The sequence below is a fragment of the Verruconis gallopava genome (assembly GCF_000836295.1).
Source record: "Verruconis gallopava strain CBS 43764 unplaced genomic scaffold supercont1.3, whole genome shotgun sequence".
Taxonomy (NCBI): domain Eukaryota; kingdom Fungi; phylum Ascomycota; class Dothideomycetes; order Venturiales; family Sympoventuriaceae; genus Verruconis; species Verruconis gallopava.
The window spans coordinates 1,117,427-1,134,074 of NW_015622139.1; the positions used below are offsets into that span (position 1 = coordinate 1,117,427).

The window sequence follows — 16,648 nt, forward strand, 5'->3', positions numbered from 1 at the left end:
TTTGTAACCAAAACCTCAGAATATCTCCAATTCACGAATGTGAATAAGTTTGATCACATTGAGCAAATATGAATTCGAGATGGGCCGACGAAGAAGAAGAAAAAGCTCTCAGACAGAAAGAGAAGGAAGAAAAAGCTAGGAAGAAGGCGCTTAAGCAACAGAAGCTCAAAGAAGAAGCAGAGCTTCGACGAAAGGAGGAAGAGGAAAAAGCTCGAGCGACAGAAGGCCTTAGACCGGCCAAAAGACAAAAGATAGGTGAACAAGCGGATGCCGAGATCAGCACCGATGACGACTCAAGGTCACAATATCGCTTCCCAATGCCGTCATGGGGGCCTTGCAGGCACTTCAATGAGTTCGAAACGCTGAACTCGATCGAAGAAGGCTCATATGGATGGGTGTCACGAGCGCAAGATAAGACGACGAATGAAATTGTAGCGCTCAAGCGTCTGAAAATGGACAACCTGTACGAAGGATTTCCTATCACCGCGCTGCGAGAGATCCAAACTTTGCAGCAAGCGCGGCACAAGCACATTGTGAAGCTACTCGAGGTCGTGACCGGAGATGCACTCACCGACGTGTACCTCGTCATGGAGTTTCTTGAACACGATCTGAAGACGTTGCAAGAGAACATGGCCGAGCCCTTTATGCTGTCTGAAGTGAAGACATTGATGCAGCAGATCACGTCCGCGGTGGATTACCTGCACACCAATTGGATCTTGCACCGCGATCTCAAAACGTCCAATATTCTCCTCAACAACAGGGGAGAGATCAAGCTGGCTGATTTCGGCATGGCAAGGTATTACGGGGATCCCGCGCCGCCTGGACTGACGCAACTCGTCGTCACGTTGTGGTACCGAGCCCCGGAGCTACTTCTGGGGGCGGAGAAATATGACCAGGCGATCGACATATGGAGTCTAGGCTGCATATTCGGGGAGCTCTTGAAGAACGAACCGATCCTGCAGGGCAAAAACGAAGTCGACGAGCTGGCCAAGATCTTCGCGCTCTGCGGCGTACCCACGGCGGAGTCCTGGCCGCGCTTTCGCTCCCTCCCCAACGCGCGCGGCCTCAAATTGCCGCGTCCCGTCTCGGACAAGCCCTCGTCGAAGATTCGCAGCACATTCCCGGAGCTGTCGAGTTCGGGCGCGAGATTGCTGGAGGAGATGCTTGCCTTGAATCCGAACCGCCGGCCGGATGCGGCGGAGATACTGGAGCATCCGTGGTTCGTGGAGGATCCGCGACCGAAAAACAAGGACATGTTCCCAACGTTCCCAAGTAAAGCTGGGATGGAAAAGAGAAGAAGAATAAAAACTCCACAGGCGCCGAGGGGCGGAGAAGCCCCCAGGCTGGAAGTTATTGATCTTAGTGGGATGATTGGGTGATGGCGAGTGTGAGAAAGCGCTTGCAAGACTTTCCTACATATGAGGAGACAGACCACATCTCCGTCTCGTGTGATACACAATTAGAACACCGCGAATTGAAAGCATAACCGAAACGAGTGCAGCAATTCATTCTTAGCACACTGCAAACACCCGTGTTTCGAAGACAAAGACCTCCCGACAGAGACAACGCCCACCCGAGTCCAGACCGTTTTCAAGCTCTTGCTCGTCTACGTACAACCGATGCTTTTTGTTCAACGACCAAACCATGCAGCCGCTCAGTTTTCGCGCCGTTGTTCATATTCAAAACCACACCCAGACGCCAGAACATGGAATAATAGCACGCCGATCAAAAGTTCGCCAAAAAGGATTAGGTCGAGGTTAAACGGATGCGATGATCTTTCCAACATCCCTCACGATCCGTTGATACTCCTTCAACAACTCCTCCAGCTCTCCGACCCTTAGGTCCCGCACGTCCTTGCACTCGATGAATTTCTTACTTGGTGGCGCCATCTTCTTCAGCTCTTGCACGGCGGAAAGGGCTTTTGCATCTGAGGAACTTCTGCTCCTGTTGGCTAATCCGGAGCCCAGAAGCGGTTTCTCGATGACGGTCGGAGGTGTAGACGCAGGCGGCGTCGCGATGCTGCCGCTGCGACCGAAGAGCCCACCCATGCGGGACAGCTGATTGAGTGGATTGATCGTGTTGCCAAAGTTCCGCATGCCTTCTATAGCGGCATTGCTCGATGATGCTGGTGTGTTGTTTGGGACTGTCTGCGAGGCGGAGGACGATCCATCAAAAGCGACGCGCTTGCCAGCGCTGCTTCCTGAATGGTGACTATCTACGCTCCTATCCCGCATCTGCCGTCTTCCACCAAACAGTTCTGATACGCGCTCATTGCTGGGAGCGACAGGCTTAGAAAGTGGATCCTCACCGTCAGGGATTGTGCTGCTGGTGACGATGCTGGACGCATCGCCCTCTTCCTCCGCTCCCTGTGGGGGTGTACTAACCAATTTTCGAGCGTCTTCTAATGTCTTGGGTAAAACATCCTGTGAAACAGCGTCGTTGCCGCTTTGTGCCTGATGCTCACGTAGTCGGCCGAAGAGCAGGTTGAAACTGCTGTTGAGTGTGTTCTGTATAGTATCAAACGCCGTATCTGCACCGTCTAACACCGCGCCTCTAAAGGAATCACTTGCTTCGTTGAAACGATTCGTCGAATTTGAAATGAGGTTACTCAATCGTCTTGACTGCTTGCTTGTTGGGGACGGAGGAGGCTTGGTTCCTGGGCTACTGCTCCCACTAGCCGCTGGATCACTCGCGGGTTCCACACCTAGATCCATTGGCGCAGAGTTTATTCGCGGCGTCACAGGCCTGTTTGTTGCAACGTTCTTGCTGACTGACGGCCCACTCGGTGCTTCACTCGCCCTCAGCGACGCTAGATCAACTGTCTCCAAAAAGGCGGTCGCAGCCTCGAGGTTAACGAGGCAATAAGCCGCCTCTCCATCAACCTTACTGGCTGCTCTGAACCGCTGTATGAATTTCAAATTGCTAACAACGTTCACGGATGCCGGCTCCATGGTCATGAGCGCGTATATAAGGGTGGGCAGGATCTCGTCAGCAGAGGATGTGCTGGGGAAGAGTTGCGACAGAGTCTCGACGATGGACTTGTGCGCCAACGCAAGGTGTTGCAGCTTTCCGAGCGGGCTCCTCTCGGTGTCCATATTCTGGATGTTCTGCCTTGCGCCGGCGAGAAGGTTGCGAATGCGGTCCTGCTCCTCCACCGTTTTCTGCCGCATGTCGTCTGGAATCTCGTTGGCGCCAGAAAGCAGCTCCTTGAGACCTATTCCAACGAGTGAGAGAGCGGCGATGCGCGAACGCAGCTTGTGATCACGCTCCTCGTCATCCGTGGACCTATGCCGGTAGATTCGCGAGTACACCTTCTCCACAACAGTGCGTTCCACCGTTTCTTCCCACGCTGTCTTTTTCAACTCTAATTGTCGTCGTGCTTTCTTACGGTCGGTCACTTCCGATGCCGTGAGCATCTGCTGTTCGGCGCTGACTTTACGCGTTGGTGTTGCGGTGCCTGCACCAGCACTCTTCGTATTAGAGCGAGAAGGTGCAGGGGAGCGTTCGCGCCCGATCTTCAGGGACAGGGTAGCTATATGTGCGGCGATGTGGGATTCGACTTTGGTGTAGAACTCCTGGAAGAGGTCGGAGAGCGTGTCGACGGTAACGGGTTGGGAATGCACCGGGGCTGTAAGGTCCTTCAGGAATCTAAGTACGCAGTAAGAGCATTAGTATACACGTGTCCCAGATCAAGATATGATATGCATGTTGAAGAGGTGCTGAACCGGATGGGCATGTACCTCTCCGTGAGACTTCGTATCTCGATGGGAAGCTCTTCGAAGCTCTCCTGCGTTCGCACAGTCGGACTCAAGACGTCGTCCTTGCTAGCAAATATGTCATCGCCGTCCTCCCCTCCATCTACTGCCGAGGGTAGTGCACTTTGTGGAGAAGAAACCATAGGACTGCCTGTAGCAGCGGTCGTACCAGATAGCGTGGATGCTCGAGCTCTGCTTGTGTCTAGACTCGTGGGCTGCGAGGATGAGGACGAGGCTTCGAATCTGCTAAAAGAAATTGCGGACGCAACCTTTGGCCGCGAAGCCAGAGCATCGGGAGATGCTTGCATGGTAGACATGGCCGCAGCGAGGGACATAGCCGGAGCTGGAAATGATGGCACTCCTTGTGTTATCTCATTGGGAGGAATGCATTCGTAATAGCATGCGAGACGAGAGTGAGCCGGACGGAGTGTGTTGACAGAATGAAACTGCAGCCAGGCAGCAGGAATAAAGGTAAGACGTATACGCAAGAGACGCAGCCGTTGGAGGAGCAGTGATAATCATGCGGTTGATGTGTCTCGAGAGGGACATGGATTGTGAGGCACGCACAGGCTGGACAGGCCAGCGCCCGAGAAAGGCGCTGAAGCAGCAGAGAGAGATGAGCAGATTCGCCGCGCGCTACAGGGCCGGAGGCGCCCAGACGCCGCGAGTGTCTGGCCCGTAAAGTTCTCAGCATGACGCGGACGGGCCCAGGTAGGACCCCCCTAAGGCTTAGCGCACCCGCCCGCCACCGCCCGGCCAATGGGCGGTGCGTAGTGGGCCCCCCGCCGCTCGCCGGCGCAGATCCCCCCCTCGACGCCCCCTACACGTAGAGGGTTCCGGACGCGGTCGGAGGCCCCAACGCTGCCGGTGCTGAAGCCGCTCGTGCCCGCATGACGCAGAGGTTCAGACCTGCATGCTCGTCGTGCCCCAGTCAGTGCCTGGACGCTGCAGCACATGAGCACTCGTCACCACAGGTCTGCCCAACGCCGACATCACTCACGCATTCCGCCTTTTGCTGTGTCTCTCCCCTCTCATGACTAATCGTCTCCTGCATCCCTTGTCGTCGTCGACGTCGCAGACATGCGCATAGCGTACTATCTGTCGTACTCGACGTGCGTTCTCCCCTCTCTGGCTGCTGCCGCCTCCGGCTCCCAGCCAGACGCCGGAGCTGCACTGCTTCAGCCCGTCATTCTCCCCGGTGGGCAACAGGAACCACTTTCTTCACGGCGGTCCGCCGCTGCGGATCTTGAATTTGTAAGCTTCGTCGCGCGTTTTCCCTTTGCTTGACGGCGGCATCATACGCTGACTTCATGCTCTTACCTCATCTCAGACACTGCGTCATATCTTCCACCACGGCACCCACAAGTACCCGGACTTGCACCGCAGATTAGACGTACCCAAAGACGCTGTCGTCACTATCGACTCGGATGGCGACGTTTCTCGCGAACTGTCGCCGAAGCTGAGGCTCAAGCCACAGCGGCAAAGCATCCAGCGTCTCGCTGACAGGCGGCAGGAGCGTATCGACGCCCTGTTAGACTCCGGACGAGAAAATGGAAAACCTCTCGCCTTGGGTTTGGATGCTTGGACAGTCGACGAGATATGGGGTCCTAATGTGACGGACAAGGAGACTATTTTGTCCTTGGCTCGCATCGCTGCCGATGCATATGTTCTGGATGACAGTGATAGCGAGTGGCAAGAAGTAGGAGGTGGTTTCAATTACACAGAGGACTTTGGCTGGGACAATGATGGTTTGAGAGGACATATCTTTGCCGACACGCAGAACGAAACCGTCATCATCGGGATTAAGGGCACAAGCCCAGCCGTGTTTGACGGCACCGAAACGACCACGAACGACAAGATAAACGATAACTTGTTCTTCAGTTGTTGCTGCGGGCAGGGCGGTCAATACACCTGGCACCAGGTGTGCGACTGTCAGACGTCTGCATACAAATGCAATTCGACATGCGTGACCAAGGCACTACGGAACAAGAACAGGTATTATTACGCCGCCCAAGAGATCTATCGTAATGTCTCGCACATGTACCCTAACGCCGACATCTGGCTCTCTGGTCATTCACTGGGAGGTGCAACGAGCAGTCTTGTGGGACTAACCTATGGGCTGCCGGTTGTGACCTTTGAGGCACCCGGTGAGGCCATGCCAGCTGCAAGGCTAGGTCTGCCCACTCCGCCCGGATATCAACTGGGATTTGACGGAGAGAGCGTCACGACTGGTGGTTGGCATTTTGGGCACACTGCAGATCCTATATTCATGGGCACTTGCAACACTTTCTCATCTGTCTGTACCATAGCGGGGTATGCTATGCAGTCCAGGTGTCACACAGGCGCGACATGCATATACGACACCGTTGGCGATCTAGGCTGGAGAAGCAGCTCTACAACGCACAAGATCGTCAGCGTCATAAAGGACGTCCTGCTCAAGTATGACAAGCCTGCCAAGTGCGAACCAATGGTCAACTGCACGGACTGCTTCAACTGGGAATTCTTCGAGAGCAACCACTCAGAACCCGGCACCACAACTACTTCAACATCCTCGACTCGAACGACCCGGACGTCGACATGCAAGACGCCTGGATGGTGGGGATGCCTTGACGAAACTACGACAAGTGAGGTTTCTACAAGGTCTGATTTCAGCACAAGTTTCACGACCACCTCGACCACAACTACGGCTACGCAGTGGACTACAACTACGACTACATCACACTGTCTGACGCCTGGCTGGTTCGGGTGCAAAGATGCCCCTTCGTCCACGGATGCCTCTATGACGCAACCGCCACAGACGAGCCCCACATCTTCTATTCCTTCCACCACGACGAGCCACACGACGAGCACGTGCAAAGATCCTGGCTGGTTTGGGTGCAACGATCCGGTCTCAACAAAGACGGAAACGGTCACGGAGACAGTGACGAAGACAAGCACGTCTGTAACAGTTACTACTGATGAGCCTCTTCCCTCAAGTTCTGCCTCGGAACCTACAGAGACGCGGTCACGAAGCAGCTGCACTAGCCACAAGTGGTTCGGTCTCATCTGCGCTGACCCTACTTCCACTTCAACGACCAGCGCACCTAGCCCAAGTTCTACGTCTGCACGCTGCGTACGGAGATCCTGGGTTGGGACCTGCAAGGAATGGGATTTTCGAGACGGCAGCAAGCCTCGGGCAGCTGCAAACATGGATTTGTGAGGTACGCATCAGACTGTTAACGATGTTACGAAGATATTTGTAGTAGCTATGCTTATTTTCATTCTTTTCCTTGGCTTGATTGCACAGAAAGACACGCGAATTCCATCATAGCATACATATATCCAGCCGCGTGCATTTGGAATCGGAGTTGATCGGCAGCGCGTAGGGAGATGCTTTTGAAGGCCAGTATGGATAAGTGTACATAGAGTAACCAGACTTTTTATATAGATGCTGGTGTTTTCCATTCATTCCTTGATCTACTCTGCCTCGCCTCGGACGAGTGTAGAACGCGATGTGATGTTCCAGGCCATGAAAAGGGGAACAAAGGTAGCATCTACAAGACGATGATGGATCACGTCGATTTCTGGAGCGCGAAACGAAACCACGTCAGAGAAGCCATTCCGATCACTTTTGTTTCGTGCTTTCGAACATCATGAGCGCCCGCTGTTTGTTAGAGCACGGAAAACGGGCTCACACACACACACACACACACAAAAAAAAAAAAAAAAAAAAAAAATTCGCGCCGCTCACATGCAGGACGCCATGCAGGCGAGTATTTTTCCTGTTGCAGTGGAGAACAAAAAGAAAATTTCTTTTTCTCTTTAGGATTGCCTTTCAGATAAGTCTGTAGCCTATTTTAAAGTTCTGTCTCGACTGCGTATGCTACATAGGAACTGCATCTGCTGGTGTTGATAGTGGTGGTGGCGGTAGTGGGGATCTGATAGATATGTATCGATACTCGGACATGGCGAGCAGAGGTGCATGCAACCTGGCACATGGCCACACGTCCTTCCCAAGCATCGCCGTTCGCTCATCGGTTCCCCCTCCTCTGTCGGAACTTTTCTTGTTCAAGGGGGTTTGGTTGTGGGACACCTCTTTCGCGCCGGCCATGCTGTCAACGAGGAGGCGCGCGCCCCCTCCCTTTCTCGTCCGTCAGCGATGTCGTTCGCCGGCGCGAGAGTCGGGACGCCTTTAAGCAATCTCAGCCGTCCATGATGGGGCAGACAGTGAAGAGATCTGTTGAAGGGAAAAAAAGCAAATAAAACCTGTCGCAATCGTCTCATCCAGTCGTACTCCCTGCCTCGACGCTCCCCTCCGGTCGTCGCCTCCTCACGCTCACACTCCTCTCACTCCTCTCGCTTGTGTTCGCGCCGGAGACTCCCTCTCTCGTGCTCACACTACTCGCACGCCTGCCCCTGACGAGAGCCTCCAGCTCTCGCACCCTCCGTCGCAGCCTCTCATTCTCCCGCTTGGCCTCCTCCAGTTCCTGTCGATGTAGGAGCACTTCCTCGTACCGCGGCGTCGTAGGCATCAATGGTCCGCCCGTGGCGCTGATGCTGGGTGCACGAGACGCGGCTGAGGGTGTGGATGCTGCTGGATCGATGGCCGTGAAGTTTGCTTGTCGCTGGGACGCGGACACGGAACTCGAACTGCGGTGTCTGCTTCGCGACTGTGCCGGGTGGTTTGGCCCGGTGAGCGTTGGATCGGAGGGATCGTGCGGCAACGGTGGGTTTGTCGAACTTGACGAGATGGATGTCGTACTTGCAACCGAGGAGCTGTGTGCCCGCAGCGCAGTCAGCTCGCGGGTAAGCCTGTTCACCTGTGCACAAATCAGCCGTTTCGTTCTCTTTAAAGAGCCAGCCAGATGGATGCAGTGTCTGAGTTGCTTACAATAGCCTCTTGCTCCTTCTCCAATTCCAAGTGTAGCTCCGCCGCAGTCAGCGGCCGCGGATGCCTCATTGGCACGCCCGTCTCTGCCATTCCCGGGCTCAGAGGCGGAAATGGAACATGTCCTTGCTGTACACTCGCCGGTATACTTCCACCGGGAGAGACGAGTGGCAGTGGCGGGGGGTTCATGGGATATATCTGCGACGCGCGGCGTGAAGGTGGTGCTGATGGCCGCCTGGAATCCGATTGCGGTGGTGGCTGCTGCTGCGCATTACGAGGGGATGGCGGCACGGAATTTAGGTCCGGAGCCATGACTCCTTCGCGACAATAGAACAGTTGAGGGCGTTGTGGTATGACAGCCGGAAAGGAAGGCCGGATGTGGGATTGGGAGACAGGAAAGTGTGGTGTTGCGGGACTGGTCACAGGTCGCGACGTCATTTGCTCACAAAAATGTAGATCTTCTCGTTATGAGAAGGAAATTAAAAGGGGTCTGAAGCAAAGGGCATTGAGAAGCTCACAGAACAAAGCCTAGCTCAGGAGAAAGTTTTGATTTGAGCATCCAAGCGGAGTAACAAATCGCAATTCCGCAGTGGCAGATGGGCGACATGTATGTTTCATCGCGCAGTCAAGGCAGGCCCGTCACTGGCAGCGCGAACGAGTCACACATTGGCCTTTCCCCAGGGGTATTGCTGCCTTGCTTGCTTGCAAATAACAATCATGCTGTCTAGCTCCGTTCCCTGACACATTCATTCATCACATACACACGTCCCAATCCCGCATCGTCATTTGTGTTCCGAGATAACACATAATCTCGAGCCTTGTATATAATTTTGCCCACCTCGTACTCTCATGGGCCCCCCACGATGCGCATCAGCCTTGTCACCAAGGCTTGAAGGAAATCCCATTTTGCATCAATGAAGCAATACGCCGAGACCTCGTCACCCCACCAAGTCATGCTGGCCCAGTATTGGATGGCGTTGCAGACCTCTCTTCGATGGGATTCGTCGACGCGAGTATGCACCACGCTTTGTACTAGTATGTTCTTGCAAGGTTTCGCAGGTACCAATCGACCAGTCGTCGGCCGACCTTTGACTCGGACACGTGGATCAAGTCCTGCATCGTTCGTTAGTCACACAACAATATTCGTGTCAGAATTTCTGCACTTACGCCTTCCAGCGCATAGTCCAGATCACTGCTGTTGACCACCTCCCCGCTTAGCAGGCTACCTTCCGTCCACCTGACTTGTCTGCTTCTCTGCTTGTTCACCAGCAACCAACTCCTTAGCTTCTCAGGCTCGACCTCCAAGAACCCAGCTAGCTTCTTCAGGTCCATAGTTGTGTATAGCTTGAGGTAAGACTTGACCGTAGGTGACCACATAGTGTTCTTGACCTCGTCCATGAAGATAGCCAGATGATGCTCAATCGGGTCGATGTTAATCTCTGGGTTATCGAAGTCCGGTGGTGTGGGCGAGATGAACTTAGGACAAGCACTCCTAAACATTTCCTCGAAGAGAGGAAGCGATTCTGGTCCACCCCGCTGCATTCTGTTGAATTGCTCACCATATTTCTCCCGCAAAGCAGTATGGATGGTGTCATCCAGTCTAGTCGGGTAAAAAGCAACGCAGATTGCAATAAGCGCGTACATCTGGTCCGTCTTTTTTGTGATGTTGTCGTACTGCGCGTTCTTGGAGAAGTTCTTTGTCCGTGAGACGTACACGAGGATGTGGCTGAACATGCGGATCGCATCGGCGTACCGTCGCATCATCATGTAGCAAAAGCCCATGTAGTAGTACGTTGAAAAATGGGCATTCATGACGCGTGCGAACATGGCCTTCTTGTTCATCTCGATGTCGTCCATCGTCTTAAGAGCAAGGCTGAAGTCACCAAGCAAGCAATGCACACGCAGCAGACCCAGGATGGAGAAGTAGCCCAACATCCTATACAGTGGACGGCTGCCATATTCTCCTGCAACAGCGGAGGCGTCTTCTCCCCTCTTGATGGCTTGTAGCTGCTCGCTGATCTGCGAGCGTTGAATAAGCGAGTAAAGCACGTTCAAGACGCTGTAGCATGCCCATGTTTGCGGGTTCTCGCGCAAAACTTGGGCTTCCTCCTCGTTGTCGCCCTTTAGTGCGATTCGTTGTCGGTACGTGTAGAAACTGTTGAACTGATAAATGAACTCGTCGATGACCTCCCATGCCCAGTAATACTGCCGTACCAGTTAGATCCATTAAGAAAAATCTATCCAACAACCCCAAATTTCACTCACCGAAGGAACTTCCAGATCCACTGGACCGTCTGAGTTCAGGATGTAGTGGAACAGACTGCAGTAATTGTCGTAGCTTGCGAACTTGGTTTCTAGAGTGGCCTGGAATTCAAGAGGAGTTGCTGCAGCCGCGAGCTGTGCATGTATATCCTGTCCACCCTGACCAAGAGAGCTTGTCCGGTCCAAATCGTCCAACCCGTCTTGATCATATTGCACCTGCTCACGGTAGTCGTCAGCGAGGGCCTCCTCCTCGGCATCAGATTCGTCAGCGAGTGCACGTGTCGCTTCCGCGTTTCCCTGCTGGTACGCAGGCACTTGTCGTAGACTCATGGTTGTTGTTGGTGGAAATCTGAATATTGGACATGCGCAAAGAGTGCCAGCGGTGGATTTTGGTATTCGCGTATACTTTCCGTGCGAGTGCGCTTAGACTTGCCCCACCATGTGGCTTGCCTCTTTTCAAGTGTGGCTTGTCTTCCCTCCCTCCTCCAACAGTCAAAATGCTAGCGAACTCTGCATGCAAATGCTGAGACTTATATATATATATTTCGCAATATTTTCTAAAAGTTCCTCGGTGTTGTTGTTATTCTCCCCGTCTTCTTTTTCGCTGAGGATGTTCCAACTTCGTGCAAAGTATAAAACATCTTTACCGATACCAAGTTTACAGCCTACCATTTCCATACTTCAATTTACAGCTTCATAGATCCAACCATAAGGGCATCTTGATGAGAACTGCTACAATCGGCATGTGTAATTCTAGATATCCTCAGGAGGCAGTCCATCTACAATGCCCTGCTTAGGAAGCCATACATTTTGTGCTCCATTTTCAAAGTGTCTACGAAGCAAGGCGTAGAATTGCCGAATGCTGTTGAGGGTCCCGTTGGAAAGCAAGTAACTCCTTACATGATATCGTATAGTAACTCCCATGCGCTTCAGAGCTTCAATTGTCTACATAGTTCTGATGATACTCATCCGGTTTCGATTTCGACGGCTAAAGAATCAATGCGCCTCGCTGTTCAGCCTAGCTGACTGGCTTTGAGTTCCAAAATTTGTAAAGTTCTGCAGAAAGGGTTACACGTGGATCTAGTATTTCACCCATCACGGAGGAGAGCAAAGCCCATAAAGTTGCAAGGAAAGAAGGCCGATGTAAGGCTACTCTCTGCTTCTCAACCAGACAAAGGCGAAGAGCGCACGCAAATTAGCACAGTCAATTGTTTTAAACTGTGCCAGTTCTCAAGCAAAATCTCGTCAGATTATATAAGTAAATACACGATCTACTTGTGAAATGCGAAAGAATCTCGGAACAGGAAGCGAGCTATTGAAACGAACGGTTCCGAAGCCAGCATTTCCTCCAAGTAAACCCGGGGTTCAGCCTGTAATAGTGCAAACTTTACAGGGTCGCGTGTTCAATGAACGCTTCACTGCTCCAAAGCCACCCGTATCTTCCGCTTCTCTAGCTGTCCTCACTGGACATACCAGAGTCGAGATTCATGTCCTTTATGTAACTTCTACTAGAGCTGTGTTAAATGCTTGAGCGCAGAAGTCAATGGCAGAACTAAATGTGCGGCATGGCAAGATAACCACTGCATAGTATCTGCGACACATCAATTGTATTGATACTTGAGATTTCGGACTCTATGTTCCTCATGACTTTGCTCTCTTGCTGCTGTGAAGTTCTGGGTAGCTACAGATGAACGAGGGCGAGTCAGAATCCAAGATGTGGGGCTGTTGTCTAAGACGGTTACATCGTCTTCATTCCATCACGTAAAATGCAGATGTTGTGAAAGGTGAACTTCAAAGAATTGTGAAAGGTCAAAGACTTAAATTCGAAGGCGATCATTTCAGATTGCGAGCTGAAGTGGAGTAATCCGCATTTCTATCCTTGGTTACCAATCTTTTTCACAAGCCGATTTAGGACTGCGAAGCTATCCACTTTCTTGCTCTTTGACCCGGTTTTGCTGAGAAACCGCATAAGTTACAAGGAATCCAGACTTTCGGATTTCGATCGCCATCCCGCGCATCATGGCTCCAGTCCACAAAATAGCAGTTATTCAGTTGTACCCAAAGGTTACCCGATCCTCCCAGGCTGACATCCTTGCATACGGCTAACACGTGCAAACCCACAGCCATTGCAGCCCGAAGAGAACTTCAAGAAGGCCGAAAGCTTCATCCGCAGCGCCGCAGATCAGGGCGCGAAGCTTGCTGTCCTCCCGGAATACCATCTTACGAACTGGGTGCCCAGAGAGGATGGCTTCAACGAGATCTGCGAACGTTGGGAAGACTACTTGAAGCGCTATCAGGCGCTCGCCAAGGAATGTAAGATATGCATCGTGCCAGGCACGATCGTGGAACGCCATCAGGAGATCAAGACCGGTTCGGAGGAAGATAAACTGCTGAATGCGGCGTACTTCATCGACGACACGGGCGCCGTCGTGGGCAAGTACGTGAAGAAAAATCTGTGGCACCCAGAGCGCGAGCACCTGACCTCGTCCACGCACGAGGCACATCAGGTCTTCGACACGCCCGTCGGCAAGGTCGGCATCCTGATTTGCTGGGATCTCGCCTTTCCCGAAGCTTTTCGCGAACTCATCGCTCAGGGCGCACAGTTGATCATTATCCCTTGCTTCTGGACGCTGAATGACTGCACCGACGAGGGGAAGGCGTACAATCCGTCCTCTGAAGCGCTGTTCCTGGACAGCACGCTGACGGCAAGGTGTTTTGAGAACACCTGTGCCATCGCCTTTGCGAACGCGGGAGGTCCAATTGGGGAAGGCTATGCTGGATTGAGTCAGGTCGTTATTCCCTTTGCAGGTCCTATCGCCAAGCTGGGCGGAAACGAGGGAATGGCGGTTGTGGATTTGGACATGGCGGTATTGGACATTGCGGAGAAGAACTACAAAGTCAGAGCTGATCTGGCGAGAGAGGACTGGCATTACACATATAGGCATCAGCAAGGTTAAGCAGGGAAAATGATTACACGTTGAAATATGTAAGACTTCGTATAGCCAGAGAACCCGCACATATACGACAATCCAGAGCTTGTCTGTGCTTTCTGGCCTCTGCTATTCAAAGGCGTCCCACGAAGCAGAAAGTTCCGAACCCACGAGAATATTGTATCCATTTCCCTAACTCGTGCTTGCTTGAACAGCATATGCTGTCCACGCCATTTCCGAGTCTAGCCCATCCAGTCGTCTTTCCGCGTAGTTAAAAATAGAAAAAAACACGAACCCACTTCTTTTCGGAAAATCCTGTCGCTTAAATCCGTCAAAACCATTACCCATAATAAATACAGTCATAGTGGGAAAGTTTGATTGGGATAGAAAGGTATAAAGCTTAAAGAGATATGACAAGAGTTGTGTGGATATCGAGGCCAGTAGCCTTGTCGAATGCTACGGCAAGATTGGAAGCAACAGCAGCATATGCGAAGCGTTGGTATCAACCACCGCTCTGACCTTGCTCCTTGCCGGAGGATAAGAATATTTGCAAAGGTGATGGACCATCGTCCACAGAAAGACGATTTCATCAAGCAAGGTCACTGTGCCTGCGGTCCATCCGCGGAGGCATAGCAGCACCGCTCGATTGGTCACTTGTGGCGTTGCCATGCTCCAATTCCGCATTCCGCCTCCTCAATCGCCGGTTTGTTTTCTTAAGTTCCTTGACCTTGGCCTTGCCCGCTCTACGCTGCTCTGTCAGCGCCTGGACGCGAGCCGTCAATTGGCGATTCTCGACTTTCAGCTCTGCTTCTGCCATGATCCGCTCGATATCAGCACCTCTGACAGCCATGAAATCTTTCTCGAGTTGGATAACCTTGTTCTGTAATGCCCAGTTCTCTTCGCGTGTCTTGCGCTGATCTTCTCGCAGGCGGTATATTTCAGCCTGCAGGTCGCGTTTTTGATCGTTCCAATCGCGCTCCTTGTTGAAATCTGACTGCGAGGCACGAAGTTCCTGGATCTCAAACTCAAGATATTTAATGCGATTCAACAAGGTATTCTTTGTCACCGTCTGATTTGAGTCATCATGGTCAACGTTGTTTGATTGAGCATTTTCGCGGCCGGAAGGGTTATTTTGATTTGCTTGAAAATTTGCTGTTGGGGGAAGTGAAGTTGGAGGATCATTATACTCTGCAGGTGAGGATGCGACAGAGGTTAACGGGCTGCCGCCGGAAGCTGCGGCTAACAGAGTATTCTCCCATGTGTCCAGACCATCCGCTCCAGACACCGTCTGCGTCTTGTATTCGCCGCTTGTCGCGCTGGGAGGAGGGTTGTAGCCATTTGTGAGTGATTGCGGTCGGCTTGGTGTTGTAGCTGTACCGTTTTGTTTCTTGCCGGGAAGCGCGCACGTGCGCCGGTATCGTCTACATCGCGTACACGACGTACCGACGCGTACATTGCCTTTATATAATTTCTCTACCTCCGGGTGGTCTTGCTTATACTTCATGCACTTGAAACCACGCTTGCGACACGCTTCGCAAGGCTCGACCTCCTCGCCGAGGTCGGTCTCCTCAATGCGACCAACATGAGAGTATATGAGCTTGTGCAAGTGCGACAGCTCCTCCCACTGTTCCGGAGTCTTGCTATACCACTGGCCTGGTAACTGGGGGCGCCTGAGTTCCGCGTGGACTTCGTTGGGTGGATCATTGTAGCGCTTACGCTTCTTGGGGTTCGGCTCCTGGTCGTGAGGCTCGGTAGCCCCATCATAGTTCGTGGCAGACATAGGCAGCGGCATGTTCTCGGTGTCCGGAGGAACATCCGACAGAACAGATTCGTCGTCCATGGGCTCTGGCTCGGGCTCCGGGTGCGAGACGGGGCTGTGGGAAGGCTGTCCGTTCTGTTGTTGCTCCTGTGGCGGCGGCGGCGCCGCGACAGCAGGCGCCGCAGGCGGAGCGACAGGATTTACGGTCGCTATATCCATCAGTCAAGTTTACACATCAAAAGCGATGAAAAACGTACTGAAGGCGGACATGTTCTGATGGGGGGAGGATAGATCGAAGATGGCGAGCGAGAGCGCAGAAGGCAGAAGTGAGGGTGCGTGCGGAGAACCAGCGTGGGCAGTGCCCGAGGGCCGGCAACGCGAAATCCAGGGCTCAAGGGCTCATGCCGAAGCGTCGCGCCAGCAGCCACAAAGCGCATTCATCATCCTTCGACGACCATCGTCTCCGCAACCATCTCACATAATTTGAAGTTTCGAATCGTGTCTATGTCATCAATCCTCAATTAACTTGTTGCAATGCTGCTAACATGCAAGCTAAGCTAGGCAGATTGTCACATGACTCGCGCTTCCATCTGTGGCTGGGTCACTATCGTGCTGAGGCTTAGCTCGTCTTTGCACGACACCGACGACGCCGACGACGATGGCGAAGACTGCTAACCAACAAACGATATGTGCTAAATGTTTTTCGCTTCGCCAATTATGTGCGAGCAGACTCCATGCTGACACATGTTGAATGGAATCGGTCCCTTCCAAACGAAAACGGTCAGGCTTTGTTTTTGCTGCCCCGGTTCCCCGGATTGGACAGAGATGCCTGTAGAAAATACGAACTCAACGCTGTTCCGAAACCAGACCCTTCTTCAGCTTTCCGCTTTATGCCTACCAGGATCGCTCACCTAGTCTTCTCACCGCTAAGCAACCGAGCCCGTTCTTCCTATCCGGCCACCGAGCCGTACGGAGACGTCATGACTTGGACAGAATTTGGTTGAAAGGCCATCATACCAACACCACTCATCCCCCCTCTCCAGATCTTTATAGTCTCTCATATGTTGCCAGTCCA

General features: G+C 52.7%; 7 protein-coding genes across 7 annotated transcripts; 3 read left to right on the forward strand and 4 right to left on the reverse strand.

Moving 5' to 3' along the window:
* Positions 1-9: 9 nt before the first annotated feature.
* On the forward strand, positions 10-1,947 carry PV09_01360 (uncharacterized protein). Its single transcript, XM_016354231.1, has one exon. The coding sequence runs from the start codon at positions 69-71 to the stop codon at positions 1,377-1,379; it is 1,311 nt and encodes a 436-aa protein (XP_016218326.1). The 5' UTR covers positions 10-68; the 3' UTR covers positions 1,380-1,947.
* On the reverse strand, positions 1,338-4,338 carry PV09_01361 (uncharacterized protein). Its single transcript, XM_016354232.1, has 2 exons — positions 3,741-4,338; positions 1,338-3,648 (listed from the first exon to the last, which is right to left on the reverse strand). Exons 1-2 carry the CDS (start codon positions 4,088-4,090, stop codon positions 1,758-1,760), a joined length of 2,241 nt encoding a protein of 746 aa, XP_016218327.1. The 5' UTR covers positions 4,091-4,338; the 3' UTR covers positions 1,338-1,757.
* Positions 4,339-4,685: 347 nt separating this feature from the next.
* Positions 4,686-7,212, forward strand: PV09_01362 (uncharacterized protein). Its single transcript, XM_016354233.1, has 2 exons — positions 4,686-5,009; positions 5,086-7,212. The coding sequence occupies exons 1-2, from the start codon at positions 4,836-4,838 to the stop codon at positions 6,952-6,954; spliced, it is 2,043 nt and encodes a 680-aa protein (XP_016218328.1). The 5' UTR covers positions 4,686-4,835; the 3' UTR covers positions 6,955-7,212.
* Positions 7,213-8,014: 802 nt separating this feature from the next.
* Positions 8,015-8,934, reverse strand: PV09_01363 (uncharacterized protein; the record flags this gene model as incomplete). The annotated part of the gene is made up of 2 exons (XM_016354234.1): positions 8,015-8,554; positions 8,626-8,934. 2 exons carry the CDS (start codon positions 8,932-8,934, stop codon positions 8,015-8,017), a joined length of 849 nt encoding a protein of 282 aa, XP_016218329.1.
* Positions 8,935-9,654: 720 nt separating this feature from the next.
* On the reverse strand, positions 9,655-11,214 carry PV09_01364 (eukaryotic translation initiation factor 3 subunit L; the record flags this gene model as incomplete). Its single annotated transcript, XM_016354235.1, has 3 exons — positions 9,655-9,735; positions 9,790-10,827; positions 10,888-11,214. The coding sequence occupies 3 exons, from the start codon at positions 11,212-11,214 to the stop codon at positions 9,655-9,657; spliced, it is 1,446 nt and encodes a 481-aa protein (XP_016218330.1).
* Positions 11,215-12,676: 1,462 nt separating this feature from the next.
* Positions 12,677-14,113, forward strand: PV09_01365 (uncharacterized protein). Its single transcript, XM_016354236.1, has 2 exons — positions 12,677-12,948; positions 13,008-14,113. The coding sequence occupies exons 1-2, from the start codon at positions 12,904-12,906 to the stop codon at positions 13,839-13,841; spliced, it is 879 nt and encodes a 292-aa protein (XP_016218331.1). The 5' UTR covers positions 12,677-12,903; the 3' UTR covers positions 13,842-14,113.
* On the reverse strand, positions 13,798-16,061 carry PV09_01366 (uncharacterized protein). Its single transcript, XM_016354237.1, has 2 exons — positions 15,831-16,061; positions 13,798-15,782 (listed from the first exon to the last, which is right to left on the reverse strand). Exons 1-2 carry the CDS (start codon positions 15,841-15,843, stop codon positions 14,404-14,406), a joined length of 1,392 nt encoding a protein of 463 aa, XP_016218332.1. The 5' UTR covers positions 15,844-16,061; the 3' UTR covers positions 13,798-14,403.
* Between the last annotated feature and the right edge of the window lie 587 nt (positions 16,062-16,648).